The sequence below is a fragment of the Corticium candelabrum genome, chromosome 1 (genome assembly GCF_963422355.1).
Source record: "Corticium candelabrum chromosome 1, ooCorCand1.1, whole genome shotgun sequence".
In the NCBI taxonomy this organism is placed as follows: domain Eukaryota; kingdom Metazoa; phylum Porifera; class Homoscleromorpha; order Homosclerophorida; family Plakinidae; genus Corticium; species Corticium candelabrum.
Window position 1 is genome coordinate 3,323,197 of NC_085085.1, and position 26,673 is coordinate 3,349,869.

General features: G+C 42.7%; 1 protein-coding gene and 1 pseudogene across 1 annotated transcript; one reads left to right on the forward strand and one right to left on the reverse strand.

The window, feature by feature from the left end:
* Window positions 1–1,649: 1,649 nt before the first annotated feature.
* Window positions 1,650–6,088, forward strand: LOC134176697 (zinc finger SWIM domain-containing protein 3-like; annotated as a pseudogene).
* Window positions 6,089–6,794: 706 nt separating this feature from the next.
* On the reverse strand, window positions 6,795–7,919 carry LOC134176795 (uncharacterized). The gene has a single exon (XM_062643488.1). It carries the CDS (start codon window positions 7,917–7,919, stop codon window positions 6,795–6,797), a length of 1,125 nt encoding a protein of 374 aa, XP_062499472.1.
* Window positions 7,920–26,673: the final 18,754 nt, after the last annotated feature.

Here is a 26,673-nt window from a genome sequence, read left to right on the forward strand (position 1 = left end):
GTATTCTTGCTCTTCATGACGAGGTTGAGGAGGTAGTCCGTTATGCTAGAAAATATCTTAATGTCAACAAGGTGTGCTATGAGTCTGTGTGGTACACACTTTACACCTGTCCAGACCATTGTAAGTGGCCAAACGTTCTCCAATTGTGCCAGCTAGTATTTAGTCTCCCCTTTACTACCACACATGTTGAAAGGATGTTTTCGTCGCTGAAACTGATCAAGACAGACAGGCGCACCAGCATGGGCAACACCACCTTGTCTGACCTTATGGAAGTATACCATCAAGGACCATCACTTGAAGACTTTCACGCTGACGCCGCTATTCAGCTGTGGTGGGAAGGATGCAAGACCAACCGCCGTCCTAATCAAGGTTTCAGAAAGCAATACAGAGCAAGGGAAACTGAAGAGTTGGTCCAAGACGATAGCACTAGTAGCTTTAGTTTAGATGACTGGGACGTGTGGCATAATCCTCTAAGCCCGTCTACAGATAGTTTTCCAGAAGAGTCTGACTGACAATTTTGCACATCGTTGTGCTAGGTTTACCTGTTAATGTTCTGCTATTGTCTCACACAATTATAGTGCACTTTCAAGTTTGCCTTTTGAAGTTCCGTAAGTTTTCTAGACTTATTATAACGCAATAAATATGCTTGCCTTGCAGGTATGTTGTCTCAAAGTTGTTAATTAATATTGTCGTGCTTTGTACGTATGTCAAATAATAGCAAATAATAATAGCAATAGAGTGTTTGCGGGCTCTGAAATTGATAGCGTGGGCGTGGTCTAAAAATGGACGTGGCTTTGGCAAACCTGCTTATCCGGACAAAAAGAATTCTTTATATTCCGCTCTGCAATGTTGCGCAAATAACCATTAGTGATGCGCCCGGTAACACCGTGTGCCAAAGTGGAATTCAGTTATTTTGGTACCTAAGATGGCGGCGCACAGATCACGTGGAAACGAGAGCGCACTTCCGGTAACGATGAAATGGGTATCTAGCGATGCCATGTAGGCCTAGTACCTAAAGACATCAATAGAAAGTAAAGAGGCTGCTAATAATAAGCGACGAAAGCGCTGCCGAGGCCCGACTATCCCGTCCACTGACAGTAATTACGTAAACAGGATAGAAGACGACGCTACTGCCCCAACTCCTACAGCCATGGCCACTAGCCGCTTCCCCTTCATTGCACAACATAGAAGTTAGCACGTGAAACACCAGGTTGACCAACAGCGGCATCGCGCTCTGCCTAGTTCTACGCAATAACATAAACAGGGAGTCTAACAAGGCTACCAGCACTAGTCTGGAATACCCTAATACTATAACACACTCGCTCAACAGTAAAAAAAGTCTTTCCAAGACTTGGGCTTGGTTCAGACATCGTCCCATGGACGGCGACATGTTGTAACGAGGTCACCTGACAAGATAACGAGCTCACCTAACATTCCGACAAGTACACACCTGTACTAATGGGGTAGCGCGCGCACGTAGTCTACATTCCGCTGACACGATGTAGAAATTACAAGTTGAGCGATACCGATACGTTCCTGTTTACTTCAACGAAGTGGCTAGAGAGCCGGTAACGGTCCCGCAAGCGGAGGACTTGGAGTGCCGGTAATTTGCACGTGACCGAAGATGTCATGCTCACTAGTAGCGACGAATGGCGGGAAGTCCAACTGATTCCGCGTTTTCTGTTGGGAAAAGATTCAAGTCATTCGCCGACCTACAAGAGCGACTGTCGGCGTATGAGTCATCAACATACACAAAATTATGGCGAAGAGACTCGAGAAGTGTTGAGGCTGCCCGGAAGCGAATCAATCGTCCCCTTTCTGAAGCAATCACATACTACGAGGTGACGTATAGCTGCATTCACGGAGAGAAAAAATTCGCTACCCGTGGTGAAGGAAAGCGGTCTACATCGTAAGTGCAGCTTGTGTGTTAGCAATTGTTTAGGAATCCAAGGACCTACACTTTTCCATGGTGATGGCTCAAATTGTGGCCCCAGGCTAAATACTGTACATACAGTAGTCTCAGATAAAAAGAACAAATGTAAAAGAAACAGTAATTAACTACGCTTGGCAAATACTCTTATTATATATATAAATAGTTGATCAGTAAAACCTCTGATGTAGTGTTACATCTGCACAGTACTGTACTACACTATTGAAAATACATAAATATACACAGTATACATTATTGCTGCTTTACCGTCTTTTTTCTTTCTTCACACTTTCTAAAGACAAAAATGTCTTTCAATGAAGTATGTTCAAAAGACAGCAAGGCATGGGCTGGGTAAAAATGCTAAGATTCCCTCTCATCTATTAGTTTGTATCAGGGTGGCAGTGTAGATGCATTTGGATATTCTATATTCTATAATTCTTAAGCAAATTTGAAAATTATCACATTTAATATCAACTAGTCAACAGTAAAATTAATATCAACAATTGTTGGGGTACAATTTTAGACCTTTGGTTGATTTGTTTTGTAAAATTTAACCGGTAATCTGAAACATATTTCTATATCATATTACATATTATTTTTGTAATTTTATACAACCACAATTCCTACATTTAAAAACTCACCTAAAATTTTGTCATGCTTTTACCGAAGTGCAAAGAAACGTTACTTGTGAGTGTTGCCTGACTTGAGTGCAGTATGCAAGCCATAAAAGAGCAACAGGATCTCCCTAAGATGTAGGCTTTACGATCAATTCCATAACAAACCATAATTAAATATTCCTTGTATACATACAGTACTAAAAATAAACTTCAAAGGATAAGCAAACACACCAAACTGCACATAAGCTTAATTAATTGATACCAGAATTTTTGCTAATGCAAATTTCTCAAATTTTATAACTTTAGTATTTGCACTCAACACAGTTTTTCATTTAATTTTTCAATGACATTTTTATTGTGTTTTGTATTTTTTCTTTGTGCTTTCCATCAACAGGACTTTTAGGAAAGAATGCCCATTTGAATTGTCCCTAAGAGCTTCTGAAGATGGTCAATCACTAGTTGTGCGAAGATTTAAAGAGAGCCATAATCATGAAATATCAAGAGTAAGAATAATTAATTCATCTTGTACATGTACATGTACTGTACCAACACATACCGTATTATCTCTAACATAAACGTCCTTAATTTTTCAAAGGGCCTGATAGATGTGACTTTATTAGAGACCCGACTGTGCCTTATGTAATTTCAATGTTGTTTAACTCAACATGGTTACATTAGCAATACAATTTAGCTATCATTTATTACCGTCCAATACATTACGTTTGACTACTGGTAATAGGTACTTTGGAGACTGTGCGTTTCATTCTTTGTATGAGGTCCCGTAGCGTGCTTTTATTGGAGACGTAACTGTATTGGAGACCTGTGTTTATGTTAGAGACAATACGGTATTCACCAATATGGTAGCTGCATTAATACTAAAATAGTATTATTTGAATATTATAAACCTGTACAGGAACTATTCAAACAACTGCCTAGTCAGAGAAAGCTACCATTAGAAGCAAAGGAAGAAGCTGAAAAGCTAATAGAACTAAAAGCAAATAAAAAAATGATTCAGAACAAGCTGGCAGAAATGACTTTTAACGTAGTGCTGCTAAAAGACTTGAGCAATATCAGTACTGGTATGAGAGCAGGAAAGACAAGAAACGATTTAAATACAGCTGTAAAGCAACTGACAGACAAATACGATACATGGCTGTTATGAACAGCTCGCCTTGAAGTTGCATTTTTTTACGTTGTGGTGTTTTGCTTGTAGGAGCTAGTGTGAATGTTGTCGTCAGTGACAATAACGTGTTGCAAGGCATCTTCTTTCAGGATGAGAAGATGAAGCAGGCGTTTTCAGCATACCCGGAACTACTATGTATTGATGCGACTTACAAGCTGCTGGAATTGACATTTCCTCTCTATATCATGCTTATAGAAGATGGCAATGGCCATTCTGAAGTGGCTGCTGCATTCTTGTTATTAGAAGAATCCAAGGCATCAATTACATGTGTAGCAAATATTTTCAAAGAAAACAATCCTGAATGGTCGTCTGTAAGAGTGATAATGGCTGATAAAGACATGACAGAGAGAGATGTTCTTGCTGCCAGTTTCCCTTCTGCTGCTATTTTGATATGCTTATACCACACATTGCGATCGTTTCGAAGAGAGATAACGATGGAGAAGATGGGCATTACCTCTGGCCAGCGAAGCACATGCCTTGAAATGGTACAGCAAATGGCCTATGCTCCAAGTGAAAAAAAAGTACCTGGACCTGTATAGGCAGTTTCAAATTTGTGCTCCTCCGATTGTGTTGAAGTGTTTTGATAATCAGTGGCACCCTATTAGGAAGCAGTGGACGATGGAGATGAAGTATAGCACAGGGAATTTCCTCAACAACACCAACAATAGATTGGAGTCCCTGAATGCAAAGTTAAAATTAGTAATTTCCCGTACTCATCACTAGAAACATTTTTTGACAAGTTCTTTCTTATTTTACGAGTGCTTCGATCAGAACGAGACTATCAAGCAAGCCTGTCTACTCTCAAAGTCCCTGTAACATACCATTCTATCACTGATGCAGCATTGATTAACTCTATGAAGTATCTTACACCTTATACCTTCAGATTTGTTGCCAAACAGATGGATATGAAGACAAAGGTACAGCTCGCAAATGATGGCAACCAACATTACCATGTTGCATACAACGATAGTTCAATAGTAGTCACCCCCGCAACATGCCAGTGCATGACTTGGCAGTCAATGAGGTTGCCTTGTTGTCACATACTGGCAGCTCGATCTGATCTCGGATTGAACATGTTCACTGAAGAACTTTGTGACAGAAGATGGTCTTTAGATTACTACAAATCTAACCACAGAGCATTTTCACCTATTGCTCATCAAAGCCCGTCTACAGCAACCATCGTTAGCTTTGAAACACCATCAAGAAAAGTACACTCTCAGGTGCGTTGTCAAAGTGATTCTCAACTGTTACATAACTTAGCACGTGTCCGTGTTGGGGTTTGAAAAATTCCATCAGGCTTCAAAGATTGCTACCAAACTTGCTAGTTTAGCTTCAGAAGCATCAGGAGTCAATTTCACCACTGTATATAAATACTATACAGTGTTTTCTGCAGCAAGATACTGATTCTACATCTACTATATAGTAGCGATTCTCAGCATTTTATACTGATTATAAATACTATACAGTACTTTCATGTACCATTTATTCTGTTCTTTTTTTTGTCTGTTTTCGTGTCTTTGCCTGTCTGCTTTGATGTGGCTGCATGCCCGTCAGTGGATCTGTCTGTTGATCTGTTGGTCTGTCAGTCTGCTTGTCTGCTTTCATGATATCTGTGTCTGTTTCTTTACCTGCATGTCTAGCTATGGTTACCCTTTGTTTGTAGGCGCCGGTGTTTATACTGTTTCTGTGTCTTTTTACTGTACCTACTACTGTTTACGCTGCATTTGCTGTGGGTCTACGCATGCACTTCTTGCAAATCTCAGTATCTCTAGTAGTAACTCTATTGTATTGACAAACAGAACAGAAAGCAATTTTTCATTGCTCGAAAGTCAACAGGAGAGTCAACAACAGGAAAGTCAACAACAGGAGAGTCAACAACAGGAGAACCAGCCAGGAGAGAGCCAGCCAGCAGAGAGTGAACCCTATGACAGTGATGAGACAGTCGACAATCATGAAAGGTAAATGTGTGGACTTCAACTTGATATATTGCTTCCTTTCACAGGCTAATTTTCTTACTGCAGCAATGAAGCACACAACAGCTCAGTCATTTGTCAGGTAGAGACTGGACCGCGTCAACTAAGCATCACTCCTGCCACCAAAAGAAAGAGACGTCATAAGGAACCAGAAGACGAGCTAGAGACTTCAATTGTAGAAAGGCTAAACTCGTTGGACTCAAAGAGGGCTCATGTCGACTCCGATGAGGATAGTTTGTTCGGTAGGCAGATAGCTGCTACTCTACGGAGATTTCCCTATGAGAAGAAGGCGTTCGCAAAGCTCAGACTTCAACAAGTGATGTTAGAGGTAGAGCTTGGTGGGTCAGGAGATGGCTTTTCTCTGTTTAGAGAGAGCACCCCATAGGTCACCAACCATGCTTGTGTGCATCACTGTGTAGTATCCTGTGATACGTGGCCAGCGACGACACTATGTGTGGTCTATAAACCGGCTTTTCTAGAAGCCACCAACTACATCAGAGAGAGAGAGAAACTGCAGACTGCTAGCTACATGACTGATTGACAAACTCATTAATCGACAACTACAGGTCAATAACTTTCAATTGTCATGTTTAATTAACACATACGTACTTTGGCACTGCCTATGCCTACATACTCTTAATATGCTCATTATATTATCTTGGGAATTGCTATTCGTAGCTCACTTTCAGGTATGGTAAATATGGAGCATTAACTATTGTTGCCATATGGAGTCTGGAAAAATATACTATCAATCTAGAACAAATTGTTTAGATAGCTTACCAAAAAACAAGACTCAGTATAACTATATTAATTAAAGAATATTCTAGACTAAAATGTTAGTCACATGCTAGCTCCTACAGCTAGATAACCAGTGGATTATAACTAATTGTATGCAAGAAATTGATTGTTGTAACTAATAATTGTAACTAGCAAGAAATTGATTATTGTAACTAATTGGTCAAATCAAAATTCAGACTAGGTAATGATCTCTTTGATATTATTTTTGGCTTTTATAAAAGCCGGTGGTTACTCAATACAAGTCAAAAGACTGATTGAGTAGGTAAAGATAATGACCAAGACTAATTTATTAGTTAATAGTCTTTGCGGTTGACATGGTGGTACTGCCAGGTGACCTTTCCTTCTGGTGTCATAAAATAGTCTCGGTACATGTCTCTCACTTCAGCTGCAGATCGACTGCTCCGATTTCCTCCTATTTGTCCAATTCTGGACAACCCACCATCATCAACTTCATGCCTCCAAGTTCCTCTCAGTAAGTGACCAGCACCATCTTCAGCATCAGTAAAGCCTGGGGGACAATACACCGAAGACTCATTGGTTCGTAGGTAGTTGTGAAGGGCAATAGCTGCTTTTGTAAATATGACAGCATTTTCTGGTGCTGCAATGATGGGTCGCCTAAATATCCTCCAACGTGCATCCAAAATTCCAAAAGTGTTTTCAATCACACGCCTAGCTCTGCTTAACCTGTAATTAAACACAGCCGTTCGTTCATCTAGGCCCCTACCTGAATACGGTCTCAACATGTTGGTACGTAAAGGGAATGCCTCATCACCAACAAACACGAATGGAGCCTCTGTGCTGGTTCCAGGCAATGGCCTACTTACTGGTAATGACAAGCTACCTAATTCAATTGCTTGGCCAAATGCTGAATTTGAAAACACACCACCATCAGTATGGCGACCTGAATCTCCTACATCTACTAGAATAAATCTGTAGTGAGCATCACACACTGCCAATAGAACAATGGAATAAGTCCCCTTGTAGTTGTAGTATGTTGAACCTGATCTATCAGGAGCCTGAATTACCACATGTTTACCGTCTATTGCTCCAAGACAGTTTGGAAAATTCCAGAGTTGAGAAAATTGTGCACTGATACTCTTCCAGTCGTCTTCTGTAGCAGGGGCCATCACGTACTCTTCCATCAGAACGTTCCATATGGCAATGCAAGCCTCCCTAACAATTTGGCATACTGTTGCCGCCCCAACACGGAAACTGAAAGAAAGCGATATCTGCGAGTTTCCCATTGCCAAATAGCGAAGGGTCAACGCCAGTCTCTCGCCAGGGGATATTGATGGTCGGACGACACTGCTGTACCGACGGCGAACCAACAAAGGCCCCACTTTTGCCAAAAGTTGGTCAAATGTAGCCTTCGACATCCTCAGATATCTAAAGTGGCTGTCAGAGTCGTGCAACCGCATCTCTTGGAGAAGTTGATGGTATTCTCCCTGCTCAGTGCGTCGTTGATGTATCTCACGAACCCAAACTTGACGTGGTCTTCTTTTTGCTTTTCTGCAGCGGTGGTGATGCAACAAGAGACACAACAGTAGTGTTTCCTCCTCTTCGTCCGAATCCATTCTAGAACACGAGGTAAAATGGGCGTAGCCGTATTTTCGCGCGTGGTAATCTAGCGCGAGTGGTCATTCAGGAATACATGCACCGACGTCTGTGACGAGCTAAAATTTACATTGTGAATGGTCGACGCGTGTGACGCGACGCGACGCGACGCCTGCCACTTCCACGCGACGCGACGCTCAAGCGTTTGCATATTGTAAATCCAGCTTAAGTAAGTTGTAGGAAACCTTGCAAGATATGGCGAAGCCATGATGGTGTAAGAAGAGTATCTGGACAACATTGCGTGCCATTAACTATGTATACTTGTACCGGTGTACTGTATGCATGTTCTAGTACCCCATTCACACGAGCACAGTTCCAAACTGAGCCGATCTGAGCCGACCCAGCTTGGGCTGGTAAATCGAGCCAGCTCTTGTTCATACGACGTATACGTAGAGAAAAGCGAGCCAACCGAGATAGTAGGCGTGTTCCTTGGTGCGCACGCTAGCTATGTTGTTTGTAGAGACACTGCATGCCCATTCGTGAGTATCCCGCTTCCGTCATTTGTTCCGCTAATTTGACGTAAACTTTAACACAGCCTTCAATTTGAAACTGGATGCTGCCCTCACCCCACAATTCAATGAGGTACGTACAAGTATTCGTGCTCTGACCACGCCATTTTCGTATCTAGTGAGCATGCGTGGCCGTCAGCCGCATTCACACGACAATTTGACTCGGTCCAATCCATGCTGGCACGGCAAGTTGTGGTGGACCAGGCCAACATGGCTCGGCTCGGCTCGGCCCGCATTCACATGACGATTTCATTCAGTGCTGACCCGTGCGCTGGCCCAGTTAGGAGAGCTGGTGTGAATGGGGTCTAGGCTTATCGGTCTGTTTGAGTATCCGTACCTGTATTTGTACATGTAATGTCTGTCTGTTTGTTTTGTACTGTATGGCTGTGTGTGTGTGTGTGTGTGTGTGTGTGTGTGTGTGTGTGCGTGTGTGTGTTTGTGCGCGCGCGCGCTTGTTATTGGCAAGTAACGGTTGCGTATGTACGCACGTGTGTAGTGAATTGGACTCTCGATTTGCTCAACAAACGGCAACGGTTCCGGCTCTTCGGCGGAGTCGCTCTTCAGTCTCGTTCCATCGACTGCGGTGTAAGCAGCTCGTCGAGCGTTGAGGGCAAAGTCAAGCAACGCCTTTCGGACGTTACTTCTACGTTTGTCGTCTCTCGACCTGTTCGTGACGACAGCGGCGGTCGAAAGTTTTCAGATACAAGTCAGTCATCGCCCGACAACTCGATCACGTGTCAGGACTGTTCCGACGAGACGAGTGAAGCCGTTCTGCCCGCGTCGAATGTGAGGAGTTGCACGGCACCCGGTACGTTGCCGTTTCTTGCGTCGAACTATCCGTCTGTGGCTGTCGTGACGCCCGCAAGAAAGAGAGTCAAACCGTCGACTCCTCTGTCGAGCACACCCGACACGCCGAGCCGCTGCCGCAGTATCACAAAGTCTGGTTTGCGATGTCGTATGGCCAAGGTCGCCGGCAGCGAATTCTGCAAACGGCACAAGTCTGCTGTTGTAAAGAGACGGGACAAAGGCTAGTAACTTGTTTGTAGAGACTGTATACCAGGAAGGTTTGCAATAGAAATAGATGCGTGTAGTTGAGTGTGTAGGTAACACGTATCGATACGGTTTAGTAGAACCAATGCATGATTTCAAGCTACTTACCGCTTTTGTCACTGCATTTGTTATGTTGAGTAGCTTCCTAACGTACTACGGTTGCATAGAAATGTATCGGTATGCATTATACGGGAAAGAAACTACACTTAGTCCGATTCCTACTTGAGTCATTACGACAAGCAATGCATTGACATGTGCATATGGATGACGGCCTGTCACACAGCGAGCAGCCACAGCTAGAGCCTTTACTACTTCGATAATAGCAAACACAACGTGTACAAACATTAGGACTCACGCAAAGGAGCAGACGAAAAGACGACACATCTGTCATCTGACAGTCTAACCTACCACCTTCTCTTTGCAATGGCGATGGTGTCATGACTTTGTGCCACAAGCCAAGAACTGTTGATGTAGCAGAAGCCATAAACTGTTCTACTAAATTTAGCTTGCACGTGCACACTACAGATTGACAGTTTTGACAAGTACGCGTGATTTGCACGTGCACACCACGTATTTAATTAAAACGACTCGTGTTAGTAGTTAGCAGTTGAGTCATCAGATTCCGTTCAGACCTTACCTATCTGTATTTTCGAGACTATTAGACACTCAGCTGAGGTTAGATGTTAGGACCGCAACAGTTCCAGCACCCGAAACTTCATGGACGCCGACGCCGTCTTCCACTTGGTCTGCGTTTAGAACGGTAGCACCGAGCAACAAGAAAGCGCGATCGCAATCGGCGGTCACAGAAATCAAGAAGAGTGTTGACCTGTGGTCTATGGAAGTCGTTCGAAACAAGCTGCAGCTAGCCGAAGTACGTTCGCAGACGTACGTTCGCTTTGCCGAAAGTGACGTCAGCCTACTAAATATTACTGACTTAGTTCAGATTCACTTCGAAGCTCAAGGTGTTGTTTCGTGTGACGACCGAATTATCCTAGTGGACAACAGCGGCGTACCGTTCGCAGATGACGACGAAAGAAGAGGTAGGATATACGTTACATCTATGCATGCACAGTATGCATGACGAGGTGTTTATCTAGGAATCTCTGCAGCAAGCAGCGCGGTCTTCTTTAATTTGTCTGTGCTTGAACATGTCAAACACCCTAAAGCCTTGCATGCTCCAATGCACTAGCAAGCATGCTTGCACTCTAGCTGGTATGTATAATTACGTTTGCGCTTTAACTAATTAATCTAGTTGCATTGGATGCATGCAGACGTAGACTTTTGGAAGGCACCGTCTCGAAGAATCTGTGCGGTATTCCAGTCGTACTATGACACACTGAAGTGTTACCTCGATTCTATACGAGAGACGGCACCGATCAAAAGAAAACGAGTTTCATCGGCCACCGCCTCGTCAACAGTGAGCGGTTACGGCCAGCTGCAGTCGTTGAGCTCGAGCACTCGTGCCTGATCTCCGGATATGGATATCCGTTCAAGATCGACGGCGAAGTAGAAGACGCTCTAACTCATCTCGGCCGCCTGGAGTCCAGCTTCGAACGAGTACACGAGCGACTCGAGAACATCGAAGATAGGATGGAGCAAGTCACTCGCCATCGGTTGCCATCGAAACGACTCACTAAATCGAAACCAGCGACAATAGCAGCAAGAATGATGCGTTGCAAGATTTGCCACCTACTCAGCACAAGTCCGATAGCAGTGTCTATTTGCTGCCGACAATGGCTTGGCTGCAAACGTTGCACTTCTCAATGCGGGCGTTGCCCACCCTGCAATGCTACGAGGTCAGACGACAAACGTCCGCTCGCTGTCTCTTCGCGGTTTCGACGACATGAAAGAGCTCAAAAAAGAAATGTGAAATGAACTTGGGAGCGACGTAGCTCACAACGACAGCTCGTCGGACACGGAACTACCAATCGTGTTACCTTCTGCCACAACCCAAGATGCCGGTGCCTCCTCGTCACGCAGCTTGACTGCAGATGTACACGCCGACAATGAGAGCCCAGAGATCATTGAGCGACACATTGACATAGTCTACTTAATAACTAGCTCTAGCTGTAAGCCTCGCTGTTCTACGTTAGCTGGTTGACTTAATTAATTGAGTTGAGCAAATAGAGTTCAGTTGAGTTGACTTCAACTAGATTTCAGAAGGCGTTGACGATGGACGTGCATGTCTGTTTACTTGGTGATTTGTGCGACGTCATGCAAATGACAAATGTGACATGCTATAGAGTACCACTCCCACCCTTGTATACGGTACCGGTACCGTGAACTACATCTAGAGTGTGCCCGTGAAAGCGTGAAGTCTACTACTTAATTAATTGTAGTAGGTTGACGGTTTCGATGTTTTCATTTTGTCTCGATTTTTCCTAGCAAAAAACGTCGTTCCGAATACTTCGTCACCACAGTTGCCAACTCGGTGATCCGCTAGCTAGTGGGAGCCTATCTAGTTATAACAGCATTTTCCTCCAACCGGCTCATCTACAATAGAGGTAGCGTGTTGTGTACAATGCACGTACAGTACGTGTACCTACACAGCTAGGGACCGAGGTATTCGCTGGCACAACGTTGTGTGTCCGAGCAAAGTTTTCAAGAGTTGCCAACGTGGTTTGGCACGTGACGGAAAGCAAAGTAAAAACAAACACCTGCTTGAGTGTTGTAAACATGATCTCCTGAGACACGCGTACGAATGGAAGCCTAGCGCCCTGCTGAGACTCCCGCTGAGACCCCTGCTGTGTCTAGCGTCTGCGGTCATTTCAAATTTCTATATTCTATTTTCTATTCATGTTAGAAATAGAAAAGCGAACAGCGAGTTCAAGTTTCTAGTTTTGAGCACATAGGTGCCTAAAAATCAAACTTTAGAAAATAAATCTAAAGATCACAAGAATCAAACATCAAGAGATGAAAAACATTTTACAAAAAATATGGAAAATTAAAAATTATAATTTAAAATTTATTAAACACAAATTTTTTAAATAAGAATGCAAGTAAAAAATTAAAAAATTAACTAGGAATTGAAAATTGAAAACACGAAAATTGAAATCCAGAAAATTAAATGGCCGTACCATCCACTGACCTACGCCAGCGTTATAGTCCTACTGAATAGCAACTAGGTAGAGCGGGTCACGTCAGTATCCGTCGTAACGTTGCTGCAGTAGAACTTGAAAACTGATCGCACCTATTCTCGGTCACAGAGTATCCTAGCTCGGTCAGTGCTTGCCATCTCGTTTCTACAACTCCGTTTGAGGCGCAAGTCATTTCTGTCGATAGACTCCTTATATGACTTCCTCTCGCCAAATTGTCGGTTTTGTCTTGTCAACCTCTACTCTCGCAGACAACGAAGAAGACGGATGACTCACGGGACATAATCTCGGTCACCTGATCTCGAGTGATTTTCTCTCTTCAGACGCAGATCTGAGGCGTACTTTTGGCTAATGTTATAGTCATCATCGCTGGCTACTATACCTACGAGGTGATGTTAGTACTCATCGTACTGTTGTTACGGCAGAACGTGAAATGTGAGAGACAAATACTCGGACATCCGGGATCATATCTCGGTCAGTCGCTTTCATCGCGTTTCTACCAGACGAATTGAGACGTTAGTCATGTCTGTTGAAAGGTTCGCTTTGGATGTTTAAGCCACTGAATAGCCGGTTTTGTCTCTTCAGTTTTTCTGTTGCAGGACGGTGGGAAAAGTGATCGACCTACGGGACCTAGTCTCGGTCACAGTATGAGCGCACTTCTTGGGTTCTACAGCTTTCAGGTAAGTGGTCTTACCTTCATTGGGCATTGTACATACCGTCACAGTCGACTAAGGCTAATTGAAAGTGTTTAGTAGTGAATTTGTAGAACTATAGCAGATTCTAGTTACTAGACTGCTGTTAGTTGTCCTGTCTAAACTATGTTTTTGAATAATAATTAAGATAACCTTTATTTAGTACATGTGGTTTAGTGCTAATTAGCAAATTTCGTGAGTGATAGATTGATCATCATGGAGATAAACATTGAATCCATTCTGGCACAAGTTGAAAGTCACAAGAGTATGCCAGGACTCTGCATACTTGTACACTGTGTACGTACTACGATCTTGTTGATTGTAAGATTTTAGCTACATTAGTTACTAGCAACAACATGCACTGCTTAGCTAATTAGCTAATTCTATACACAGAAGGTTCGTTGGAAATCTTTACTGGACTAATCATCATAACTGTCTCAAACTCAGAACTGTGTCATTAGAATGATTGTTTTCTCTTTGGCAACATGTCACCAATTTCATAAGTTATCAGCATAACTCTCCTAGGGATAAAAGTAAAAAGCAGTTTGTGTGCAATTCTACTTGATAAAATCATCAATCATCCCATCCAAGATAAAGAATCATTATATCTGCCAGTCAAGAATGTAGAAACAGGTAGGAATACTCTCTGGTTAACTGCCAACAAAATGTGAAAATTCGGAGTCATCACGTTGCAAGTTTGAAGTGCTAAAAATAGTAAGTTAAACACACACATTCATGACAATATAGCTCTAGAACAACAGTAGACTAAAAATCACACAATACAACCTACTCAGGAACCCGTCTTTCTCAAAATCGCGTGACCGAGATTATGTCCCGTACGCCATCACCTTTCTCACCGCCCTGCAACAGTAAAAAATGAAGAGACAAAACCGGCTATTCAGTGGCTTAAACATCCAAAGCGAACCTTTCAACAGACGTGACTAACGTCTCAATAAGTCTTCTAGGAACGCGATGAAAGCGACTGACCGAGATATGATCCCGGATGTCCGAGTATTTGTCTCTCATATTTCACGTTCTGCCGTAACAACAGTACGATGAGCACTAACATCACCCCGTAGGTATAGTAGCCAGCGATGATGACTATAAATTTAGCCAAAAGAACGCCTCAGATCTGCGTCTGAAGAGAGAAAATCACTCGAGATCAGGTGACCGAGACTATGTCCCATGAGTCATCCGTCTTCTTCGTTGTCTGCGAGAGTAGAGGTTCATAAGACAAAACCAACAATTTGGCGAGAGGAAGTCATATAAGGAGCCTATTGACAGAGATGACTTGCGTCTCAAATGGAGTTGTAGAAACGAGATGGCAAGCACTGACCGAGATATGATACTGTGGGAGGGCCACATACATAAATTCCCTTGTTCAAGGAACTAACATACAATTGCCTCACTCTCCGGAGTGTCAGTTCTGTCCAAGGAGAAGAAGAAGTGACATATATACAGTGACTGCTGATAGCATTGTAACATCATAGCATTGTAGCATTGTAGCATTTTAGCATCGTAGCATAGCCATTGCAGTATCGAACCTAAGCCTTAGGGGCTCCTGTATGTACGTAGGTACAAAAAAATGTGTGTGGCTCAATTGGTTAGACCGCGTAGTTGGAGATTGGCAACATCCGGGACCTTCGGGTCAGAGTTTGAGTGCGGGAGGGCCACATACATAAATTCTCTTGGGCAAGGAACTAACATACAATTGCCTCTCTCTCTGGAGTGTCAGTTCTGTCCAGCAAGTATCTACAGCAAGTACAGCAAGTGTGAAGTACATCATAGTGACTTCTGATAGTGACTTCTGATACAGTAGTGTTAGATTGCAGAATAGTGATTGCAGTATCGAACCTGGGCCTTAGGGGCTCTCGTATGTACGTATGTACAAAGAAAATGTATGTGATGTACATGTACAGTGTATTTATCTAGCTGAGAAGCAGTTTGTCTACTATGTCTGCTGCCGAAGGTACAAACCGACTGTTAGGGACAGTACAACATCAGAACAAAGAAGACATATAAAAAGCAAGCGAATGGAACGTCCCTGTCTTGCAAGGATGAATGTAAGCATTGAAACTGAAGGGACTGTGGAGATGTGGTACGTTAGTGGCCATACTGGTCACAATCCAAGTCTAAAAGAGAGCCATTTTTCTCCCTCTCCCGGCGTCGTGTAAGGACAAAATGATTCAGAAATTGACAATGGGAGTGACAATTGAGTGAGTTCTTGAAGGTAAGACAAACAATGTGTTTGTTGCTCTCTTTGATGCATCCTTGAAATGAATGTGTCAATTGTGTTGGTCTATTTTTATCTTAAATGCAATTGTGTCCTTGATACTTCTCACTTCCTGTAATGGTTTCCTTGCTTTACAAACAATTTAAATTGGGAAGCAGGATTTTCAGTTCAAACTTACTGATTACAGGTAGGTAGTGTAGCTATTGTTGTTGACTGTGGTTGTTGGTATATAGACTTCTGGCAGAAGCTAACTAGCAGAGATGAATTTGACAATCTTGCTCGGCGAGATCACTTTGTTACAAGACAGGATTTACGAAACTGTCAGAGGAATTCAATCGACTTTGCCAAGTTTGGTCACACAAGTGATGCAGAGTCTGTCCAATCTTATGTGCAGAAATTACAGCAGGAGAAATACAATCCAGTTCTTCTGTACAAGGAATAGGGCATAAAAAATGACATTGTACCAGATCTCCCAGCAGAATCCTTCCTTTTGTGTATTCAAACCAAGCACCAGAAGGAATTGTTTCAGAAGTATACCGTGAACGTTCTGTGCATGGATTCAACACATGGCACAAACCATTATGACTTCAAGCTTATTACAGTGATGGTTGCTGATCAGTTTGAGCAAGGTGCTCATTGCCAGTGATGTGTGGCTTTTGCACGGGATTGACTTAACTTAAATAAACAACTAACATATTTTCCTATGCCATGTAGGAAGAACGGTTGGTTGGTGCATTTCTAGGAAAGAGGAAAAGCGATATGTGCAGCACATTTTACAAGCCATCAAGGATGCTGCCTCAACTACAACTGTCAAAACAGTCATGACTGACGATGATAAGAAAGGAGATAAAATTTACTGGCACCAATGCAAAATAAACATCTAGAAATCAAAGGTTTACTGAACAATCATTCACATTCTAAAGTGGTACCGTATCTTCTCACAAATGTGGATTGATTGATCAATTATCCACAGATAACACTGGATGGTTTGTTTGCAGCAAGATCTGTCTTTGGTGATATCATAGAGCACCTCCTCTGCCATTGGCACGTTGATAGGTATGAATGTAAAGCAGGATGACCAGGAAGGGCAGTTTATCACACCACATATTGTTTTCTCTCTTCAGATCACTTAAACGAAACATTTTCCAAAGTGAGAACCAAGTCAGATCAAGTCAGCATTTATCAGTCACTGTACTTGTTGATGCACCATACAGACAAAAATATGTTCCATCAATATCTGGAGTCATTTGTTGATGTATGGATACCCAAGGAACCATCATTCATCCAATATTTCAAAACTTTCTGTGCCAGTAAGACCAGGTAAATACATGTATTTAGTATAGCGCTGCTGTGAACCTAGTGCTCTGATATTTATATGGTTTCAGAGAAATGGGCCATGTCGTATTGAAATTTCATTCATGCTGATACTGATACCAACATGTTTGTTGAAAGGTGTCGTTAGTTTGGAATTTTAATGTATAACCTGTTATATGTCCAATCCTGGACCTGATAGCTACAAATATGATATAAATCTGTTGACAGCTTTCATAACAAGTTAAAACGAAATCCGTCCTACCTGAGAGGAATAGCAAATCGAAGAGTGGACCAATCAATTACCACACTGCTGAAGATGGACGCAGACCAGTTTATGGATGTCCAGAAAATGGGATTGTGGCCTACCAGAGGTGCCACTCAAAAGAAACAGACAACATCACATCAGAACGGACTACTAGTCCCTGATCATCACATTACAGAGGTTCAGTGTATATTAAACTACTAAGTTAAGGTAACACATATTAATTACCTATTGCATGAAAGAAATCCATTTGAGAGAAGTCTATGCATGCAATATTAAGAGCAGACAGGATGAGCTGTAGCAGCAATATTAATACCTATACAAAACTGGTTATTCCATGGTTATTCTATGTCCTCACTAGGTACCTGACAGTGCCAACACATGGCAAGTACAGTCTTAGACACAGACAGGGACTCTTTACACAGTGAAAGAAGTTATTTCCTTCTGTCCACATTCTACCTGTTCTGCTGTTTCCTGTGATGCACAAGAATGTCAACCACTTTGCCGCCACTGCTACTATTGCACCTGCTTTGGATTTCAGACTGGTAATCTGTGTAAGCACATACACAAGATACAATCACACTTGAAAGCAACTCACAACAGCAAAGAGACACAGCCAGTTGAGAGACACAGCCAGTTGTAGAACATAATTGAGCAAACTAAAACAAAGGCTGCAGTAAACATTCCAGCAAAAGCAATGGACACTCCAGGCAAGTCCAGTGGCATGTTCATTTCAAATCACACCTTATTTGTGTACATTCTATAATTCTCATGATGCTAAATTGTCTTAGATTGTGTGCACCTTGAAAGAATTGCATCCATTGCCAAGAGCATTGCCATCCAAGCAGAATGAAGAGCCATTGAAACACTGCATGTACCACAGATACTGGCCCTGGTCAAGGAAGCGGAATTACTATCGAGACTGCAGCAAAACGGTACTGATGCTGCTGAGCTGAAAACAACACATCGAATACCACCAGGAAACAAAGCCCAACAGCAGCAGCTCCACTTCAAGAGGCTAACCAGAAAAGACAAAAACAAAAGTCAAAACGCATTCTAAGGTAACGACAAGTCTCAAGTTAGTCCAAAGGAGTCGTGATGCATTCTGTTCTACATCAGAGCACAAGACAAGAATGAAGCAAAACGCGTCAAAGAAAGTCTGAAGAAACATAGTGATGAGGTACGATGCACTGTGGGTTTTTTCTGTGCTCTAGCAAAGTCCTATTACAACTTCTGACTAAGATTACACATAAGACATTCACATACTATATGACATTGAGCTAGTTAGCTGCATAGAAAAGCAGGCCAGTCTTCATTGTTAGGAGACGATACTCCACTGAATTACCTTAGATTATTAATAGCTGCATCTGACTGGGTACAGGCATACACGTTGGGACAGACTAGACAATGGATCCAGACATCACAATGGTGGGCCATGGAAGGCCGATGCATTCAAAGTTGCATTTCATGTAATTATTGGATTCGGCTCAAGGGGCATTGCTAATTACAGCCTGTTATCAATTAATGTACACAATGTGTTTATAAATAACTTACATAATTGCAGTTGTAATGCCATGTTTGGGGTACTTCATCTGTTTTAAATTGCAGAAGCACTGTTCATTGAAGCCAATTTTTATGGAGGCAGCTCATCACCACCGTTCAGCAGCTACACAAAGAGTTGATGGGGATCATGATCAGTCAAACAAAGAACTATCAAACAAACCAGAGCAGCCACTGCAGCTGAGACAAGGGCAGCATGTGGGAGAACAGCAACGCGTGCCCACACAGGACTGCCAATTGAAGCAGTACCATCAGCCACAGTGTGTCATGAAGTCACAAAGGTTGTCAGCAAAGTCCAATGGCAATCTAGGAATTTTGCAAAGCAATGTTGGCTGGATTGACGATGGAATTATCAACTCACCCCAACGGATGCTGAAGCAGAGGTTTCCGGAAAAAACGGTCTCCAGAACACCCTTTTGTCGCAGCAGCTGCAGTTTGTAGTGGCTAGGCAAAATTCAGTTCAAATTCATAACATTGGCAATCACTGGATAACGACGTCAAGCGATGAACAAGGGAGTAAACATTTGTATCACAGCTTGGTCAGATACAAGCTATCGAGTCACCTAGAACAGCAGATTGCATCAATCTACCAAAGCAATGAGAAGGAGATTACAGTTTAAATAAGAGCAGTTCAGCAACAGAGAGGTGGCAATGATTGTGGGCTATTTGCAATTGCTTTTGCCTACGACGTTGCTTCTGGCATTAATCCTGAGTATGTGACTTACATTCAATCTTACATGAGAAAACATCTGTTCTCATGCGTCAAGAAAGGCTATATAACACCATTACCACGTTATTTTCGAGGCCGCTGTGACATCACAAGGTGTAAGCGTTCTGTAGCCTCTTTCGCTATTTATTGTGTTTGCAGGCAGCCAGACAGTTTTGGAAGGCTGATGATCCATTGCAACCGTTGTGATGAGTGGTTCCATTGAAAGTGTGTTTATTTGAAACCACATAGCAGAACATTTTACTGTCCAACAAGCAGTACACAGTTGCTAGTAATACTGTGGCACTTCATGTAAGGATGTTTTCAACTTTTTCCTTTTACGAGACTTGACCAATTATATTACTTCGTAGCAAGCAAAACAGTAGATTTGTTTTTTCAGGCTATCGGTTTATGTGTACTTTCAGCGTCAAATTATGCAGATATACCTATACATGCATATAACAAATATTTATAAATAGCCACTTGCAACTTGCAACGCAACTAGACTCGAGCCAGTCTCTCCCCGCCCCTGTCGTTCCCCGGATGTCTCGTCGGAGCACGGACGAGACATCGAGGGGGAGGAACGGTAAGGGTGGGGAAGTAGGGGCGGGAAAAGGTAGGGGCGGCAAAAGATAGGGCAGGGAGAGGTAGGGACAGGGAACGGTAGAGGAAATATACACTCACCTTGTATTCAACCAAGAACACTCAAACAACCAAGAACACGTCATTCCAACGTAATTTAGCCATTCTAAATTATTGAAACTTACAAGTAGCTACGAGGACCACAGTTCTACGGCAAAAATTTTTCTTTAAGAATTGATGTCTTTCTGGCTGTTTTTGATGGTACTAATCTCATCTTTTCAGTTAGCCATTACAACAAATTACTCCCACGTCACGTGGGAGTGATTTGTTGTGATGGCTAACTGACGTGTGCGCTGCTGTCTGGAAATGTAACGTGCGTTGAAGTAATGCCCATGAAGCGCACGCTACAAGTCCACAGACCAAAAGTCCATGGCGACAGAGATCGACTCTGGCGCTATGGACTTCTAGAGCGCGCAACAAGTCCATAGCGCCATCTAACGCTATTCGAATAGAGCTAGTCTAGAACGCGGATGAGCACAGTTTTAACTCCGCGTCGACAGTGATAGTGACTTCTTCTTTCTACTTTCCGGTTCTCTTCTAATCGCATGATATTATGAAGCAAGTGTTGTGTCCAATTCTTCTTCTCGACCGTTCATTACGACGCGTCGGTGACGCGTGCATGTCGCTGTGAGCCTGTTATCAATCTCTTGAAGTAGGTTAAAGTCGCCAAACCGTGGACACCCTTCGAAGTAATTAGAATAGCTCCGATCAGAAATCTTACGACAACCTCATCTTAGAAACACAATTTACCCTTGGCCCTTAGTGATCACGCAGGCTCACTCTCTAGTCTCTAGCTATTCGTTGAGATTTTATTATTCAACTAGAATGTGACGTCCTAAAGTGGTTGATATTAACGCTACTATCGCTAATGGGGACAGCGACGTTTTCGCACTAAGCCAACGATCTATTACGGTAAACAGGACCGGAACTGGAAGCTACGCTTGCCACAAGCTGTTCGCGTCTCCTAGACGTCTATGCAGTCTGGACAGCTCCAGAATTTTCTAGGTTCTGGTATGTCATCGAGCATGGCGCACCCGAAGTGGAACCAATGGCTACAGTCGGGATTGCCACTGCCTATCCATCCTTTTTCATCTTTCTTTAAGTCTTGGTAGTACGATTGACCGTAACTGCTACAAAAGAAGTCATTCTCGTGGCTGCTTGAACCAGCCACTCCCATTGCAAACGTTGTCTTGGACTTTCCTGATAGGAGGCGAGTTTTTGACGTTGTAGCTTTCCTTTCTTGCTATTTCCTGTACGTTTTTAATCTTCGGTTTTTCTATAAATCAATCTGCAGTGAGAATTTTACCTGCATGAGATGGCAGCAGTCATCTGTCTCTTGTGTTCTGTCCTTGTGTTGGATCTGAGTCCTGTGCTGCAAAGAGATGTGCAAAAAGTGGCGTATCTTTCTCTGCATGAGTGTATGTTGAGGTTTAGAGTGCAACTTTCCAGACCCGCCCACTTTTGATTACAAGTTGCACGATTCTAGCCGTTGCACGTAGAGGTGAATAAAGAGATTTGCATGGTACAGTAGAGTAAGGCATGGGCTGTGCAACCAACGAACAACGGTGATTGCTTGCGTTGAATATGTAACGCTGCACGATTGTTATGATTTCGCATTGGCAGGATAGTCGAGGCTACTGTCTAAACATACGGGAAAAAGTGAGAAAACGCTACGTCAACTGGAAGAGCGTCCTGTCTCAAAAAGGTACGACGCAGTGCTTGCTACTACAACAAACCGCGTCGCGGTTGATGACCAATTCGTTCCGTGGTAAGAAGTGAAACTTCAGCTGTCCACCTTTAGGCGATGTCCACGGTTAGGCGACTTTACCCTACTTCCAATTTCTCACGCTTCTGGCCGTTGCTTCGTTATATTATGGAAGAACGTTGTTGAACCTGGATTCCTCGAATTTGGAAGTGTCAGTAGCAATCGACAAGACGGTACATCTCTGAATATCAGCTGTCTTGACAGGATCAGGCACGGCATGGCGCATGGAAGCAGACGGTGCGATTGCACGGGAGGTAGTAGTTGTGAATTGTGGACGTGGTATCGTTGTTAGTTGCTCTTTGTAGTAGTTGAGTCGTTGGTCATAGTTATGCTGAACAAAAGCAGCGGCGGTTTGCTTACATATATGGTGACAGGCATTAGGGCAGTTGTTGTCTGTAGCGAACGAAAAGGTTAGGTTTGCTTGCTTTTGGTTGTTGTGTTTTGGTTTCGTTGCTTTTTGGGTTCAACATTCTAGTTTACTACCAATGGAAGCCTGCATTACAAAGATGATCAGACTGAACACTCAGGAATTGCGAGGATATTCAGGTGATCTACTAATCTGACAGGATTGAGAATGAGTTCATCTCTGTAGGTGCTTGTGCTGACCTATTTTATTGCCTACATGGTAACACTTCCTGAGGATAACACTTCCTGAGTGTAGTGGCCCAGCCAGGGTGTTTGCAGCCATTGCCAGTACCCCTGACCTGGGGCACAAGGGTGACCCACTAGCGACAGGTAGCCGGTAAATTGGAGCTGGTTATGAGCGAAGCTTCAGCAGGCTCAAACTTTTGAAGACTTACTTTCGATCAACTGTGCATAGGAGACGACAGACTGACATCTCTCGCCCTGCTATACATCCATCCTAGTTTGATTGCCTCTCCGGAAATTGTTGAAGGTACACTCAATCCGTTCACAGCGCAGCACGGAAAGGATGACATTGAAATTTGAAAGTCTTGTTGCATAATATGATATGATTAGCATTCAATGTTGCGAACGGTTGTTCTGTATTAATCTTTGTCATTGTCCTCGAGGACTATGAATACACGTTTGCTTGATTTAATAAAACGCGATATTGAGATTCAGGAGTAGTTTTACCCCGGTTTGGTGTGCCACGTGGGACAAAGTCCCCTAGTAATACTCCTCCAGCGAATCCTGGCTACGCCACTGGAGTGCTACGCCACTGGAGTCTAACCCCCCTCCCCATTAAACAGGATTTACAAGTGTAACTGCTTGGCTATCAACTTTATGTTCTGCTGGAGCTGAAATGTGTACAGTTTGAGTTTAGATTACAATTATATCCGTTTACTAAGACTTGGATACTCTATACTAATTTTTTCATATTAAGACTTGGATGCTCTACACTGATATTTCATATTCTTGCTCTGTTGCTACACCTACCATTGCTGAACTGAAACTGCTAATTTATCTGATTGTATTGTCTGCAAAGTGTCAATTTATTGTGATCAGTAACCAGAAGAACTCAACAACTGTTTTATTAGAACTAGTGTTTAGGACAATGTAATGCTAAGTGCCAATTATGAGCACAAATTGCAGCAACTCAACTCTGAAAAGCATCTATACTTATTTGAACAGCAACTTGTAATGATATTAGCAATACTAACAAAACTTCATTCAACATGTGCTTACATATTTGCGTACAAGTATAGTCCAACATGCACTTTCAAATAGCGAACATGGATTGGTTGGAGCTTAGCGTTCACATCTTGTAGGACCTCTGTTTGGCTTGGTACAAACTGTTGGTTCTTCATCATAGTACAGCCAGGATTTGCATGATAGTGAGCATTGGTGGAGTTTGGAAAGGTTTTCTAGTTTTATGTAATCCAACACAATTTCCTGATAAACAATGCATATGTCATAAGGTGGGTCGGCAACTGTTTCATCGTTTTTTTTGTAATATCCCTGTCTGCATCCAGCAAAATCTTTTATTTGATTTGTCAAGAATTTGACTTTGTATAGTCTTTGAGCCATTGGCTGTATGGGTAGAACAGCTGGTCCAGAATGATACAGTAGTGGTGGTGGTCCTTGTAGTGCTGTTGCTCTTGGATGGAATTGTCCAGGAAGCTGTGTGGTGGGGAATGGATTGGGCTGTGTACTAGGTGTGTAGTATGCTGTTGGTGGGGGAGTGTAACGTTTTGCCATTACGGTTTCGTTTGGTATTCCCCTTGAAGTTGATGGATGAGAGAGTGCTGTGATGTATGTATATTGCTGTGGTGGGTTGGTTGGTGTTGTCAGCTGTGTGGGAGAGAGTAAGCTAGATTTTCTCTTTCTGTCTCTTTGCCTGTTGCTGTAGTAGTATAGCTGTTACTCTTTATGCGAGGTTCTGCTGTTCTAGGTGTGGCAGTTGATTTACTCTCTCTTGGTACAGGTGTGAGTGTGGATATTTCTGATGACTCATTGCTCTTGTGGTTTCGATGACCTAGTTTCTTCCCTGCGTTTCGTGACATGCCAGCCATGGCTAATGCGGTTAAGTTTGTTTCTGTTGTCTTCTTGCGCTTTCCTGATTGTATCATGTCTCCTAGTTCACCATTTCTCATACAACTGAAACTCTCCAACTGTTTGAATTGCCTTGTGAACCTAGTCATATTGCTGTTGAATCAAGTTCTTCATATGCTGACAGAAAGTGACCATGTCAGTCTCTTTGCAGTTTAAAGCTTTCTTTATCATATTGTTGATTGCTTCATTCCGGTTTGTAGTGAAACGAGCTGGTGGATGTCCTAGACCTGCCTGCGCGTGCAGTGGTGCTATCACTGTCGTTTTCATGATGTCTGCCTTGCAGTTTGTGAACCAATCATGAAATTTTGGTATCTGTTGGTTATCTTGTTCTAAGGTGTCCCATTTGTTTTTTAATGAATCCAGGTGAGTTTCAAACTCTGCCGTTGATTTTGCATCTATGAGGCCTTCTTCATGCAGCCCTAATTCAACGAGTTTCTTGCCAAATACATCTGACAGTATTTCATTTGTTGCAGAGACAGAAAGTCTGTGGTCATTCGTTTTCTTTTTGATATTTCTTTCAGCGCGAACGGAACACGAAGTTGAATTGCACTTTGAACATGTTGTTTCAGCCTTTTACTAAATTGTCTTCTCCATCTGCACCAAATGCTTGAATTCCGGATAGAGAGGGGCGACAATCTATGATTGTATTAGCCAGATAGCTGTAGGAGGTATCCAGTTTCTGTTGATGAATCAGGGTGGGACCAATGAATGTTGGGTGTTTACCATTGACATTTGTCAACATCAAGTGTTCATAGGTTGTCACTGTCACATAAAACTTTCCGCAGTTGAAGGTTGGATCAACTCCAAGTATGCTGCATTCAAACGAAGTGTCAGCACAGAAACGCTCGATGTCCAAAAGCTGTTAGTCTGTAGCAGGCCAATTCCATACTTTCTTGTGTCTTTTACCTGTTGTCTACATCGTATCATCTTACTTGTGGATGATGTGGTGATCCCTCCTCGTTCATGGTACGTACACTTTTGAACTTAGTTTCTTGGGTTAGGTGTTGCTTGTTGCTAACGGATGTCAGTCAGTGTGCTGGTTTTAGTACGGATGTAGGGTATGTTTCCTCGTTTTCTGTTTCCGTGTCTTCGAACGTGGATCTCATGCTCACCGTGTTGGAAGTAGTATGAGCAACACTTAGCTGATATTCATGGCAACGATCGTCTGCCAACAGACTTGGTTATTTGGTGTTGTCTTCTACGCCTCAAATCGGCACTCTCCAACTGTTATGGCTGTACGAGACATACGCCAACGACGTGACGATGGCCGTGATAAATTTCACACCTCTCTCAGACGTCACAATGAGCAGAAATCGAGTGTGATGCATAATTCTTTGTTTTGTATTGGCTTTCTAGCTTGGCATGCCGCAGTCATCATGACATCGTTTCACGAGCCTGACCTTACTTTTTGAGGCGATTAGAGGCTCGTATGGTAGCAGGTGTGCACTCTCTCGCCTCAAAACGAAAGTCCGACTTGTGAGATGCAATCAACAATGTCATAACGCCAGCATCCCTATAAAGCTAAATACAACGAAAAAGATGCAATTCGCAGTCGATTTTCGTTTACACACACACGCACGCACGCACACACACACACACACACACACACACACAAGTACACACAAGTACACACACGCACACACACACACCCTCGTAGTTTTGAATCGAGGAGAACACAGCGTCATATAATAAATTGGCATTACCATGGTATCATGCGCTCTTTTGTATTACCGTCATTTGAGTTCTCTAGACGCTCTATATCCACTTCTTAGAAATTGCCACCCAAACAACCAAAACAGCAAATCGACTCATATCTCTTCATGCCTGTTGCTTATTGTAATTAATCCTTTTCGTTTTCCTTCTATTTGCATGAGTGTCCTATAGGACTTTGGAGTATTACTAAAATCAAGAAATAGCAACTGTCACAAAGTACAATCTGTAGGTATAAGACACGTACTTGCATCACGAAATCTGTAGAGCGAGAGTGTTACAATATTTTTGATGAAATGAGAGTTGATCCAATGAAGATACTCACTTGCACGTATAAATATTTTCCTGCTTAGGGAGATCTATCAGGAGATGCCAACAAAAACAACAACACAGCTGAAGACTTTGCCTTCAGCAATGAACAAAAGTAACGTAAGACCACCAGATGTCTTAGCATTGCCCAATAGAACCTGCAGATGCTTATATCGCCACCCGGTGATATCCAATGA

Bases quoted from the DNA above. Each gene is read 5' to 3' on its own strand.
- LOC134176795 (XM_062643488.1), bottom strand. From the start codon at position 7,919: ATGCGGTTGCACGACTCTGACAGCCACTTTAGATATCTGAGGATGTCG.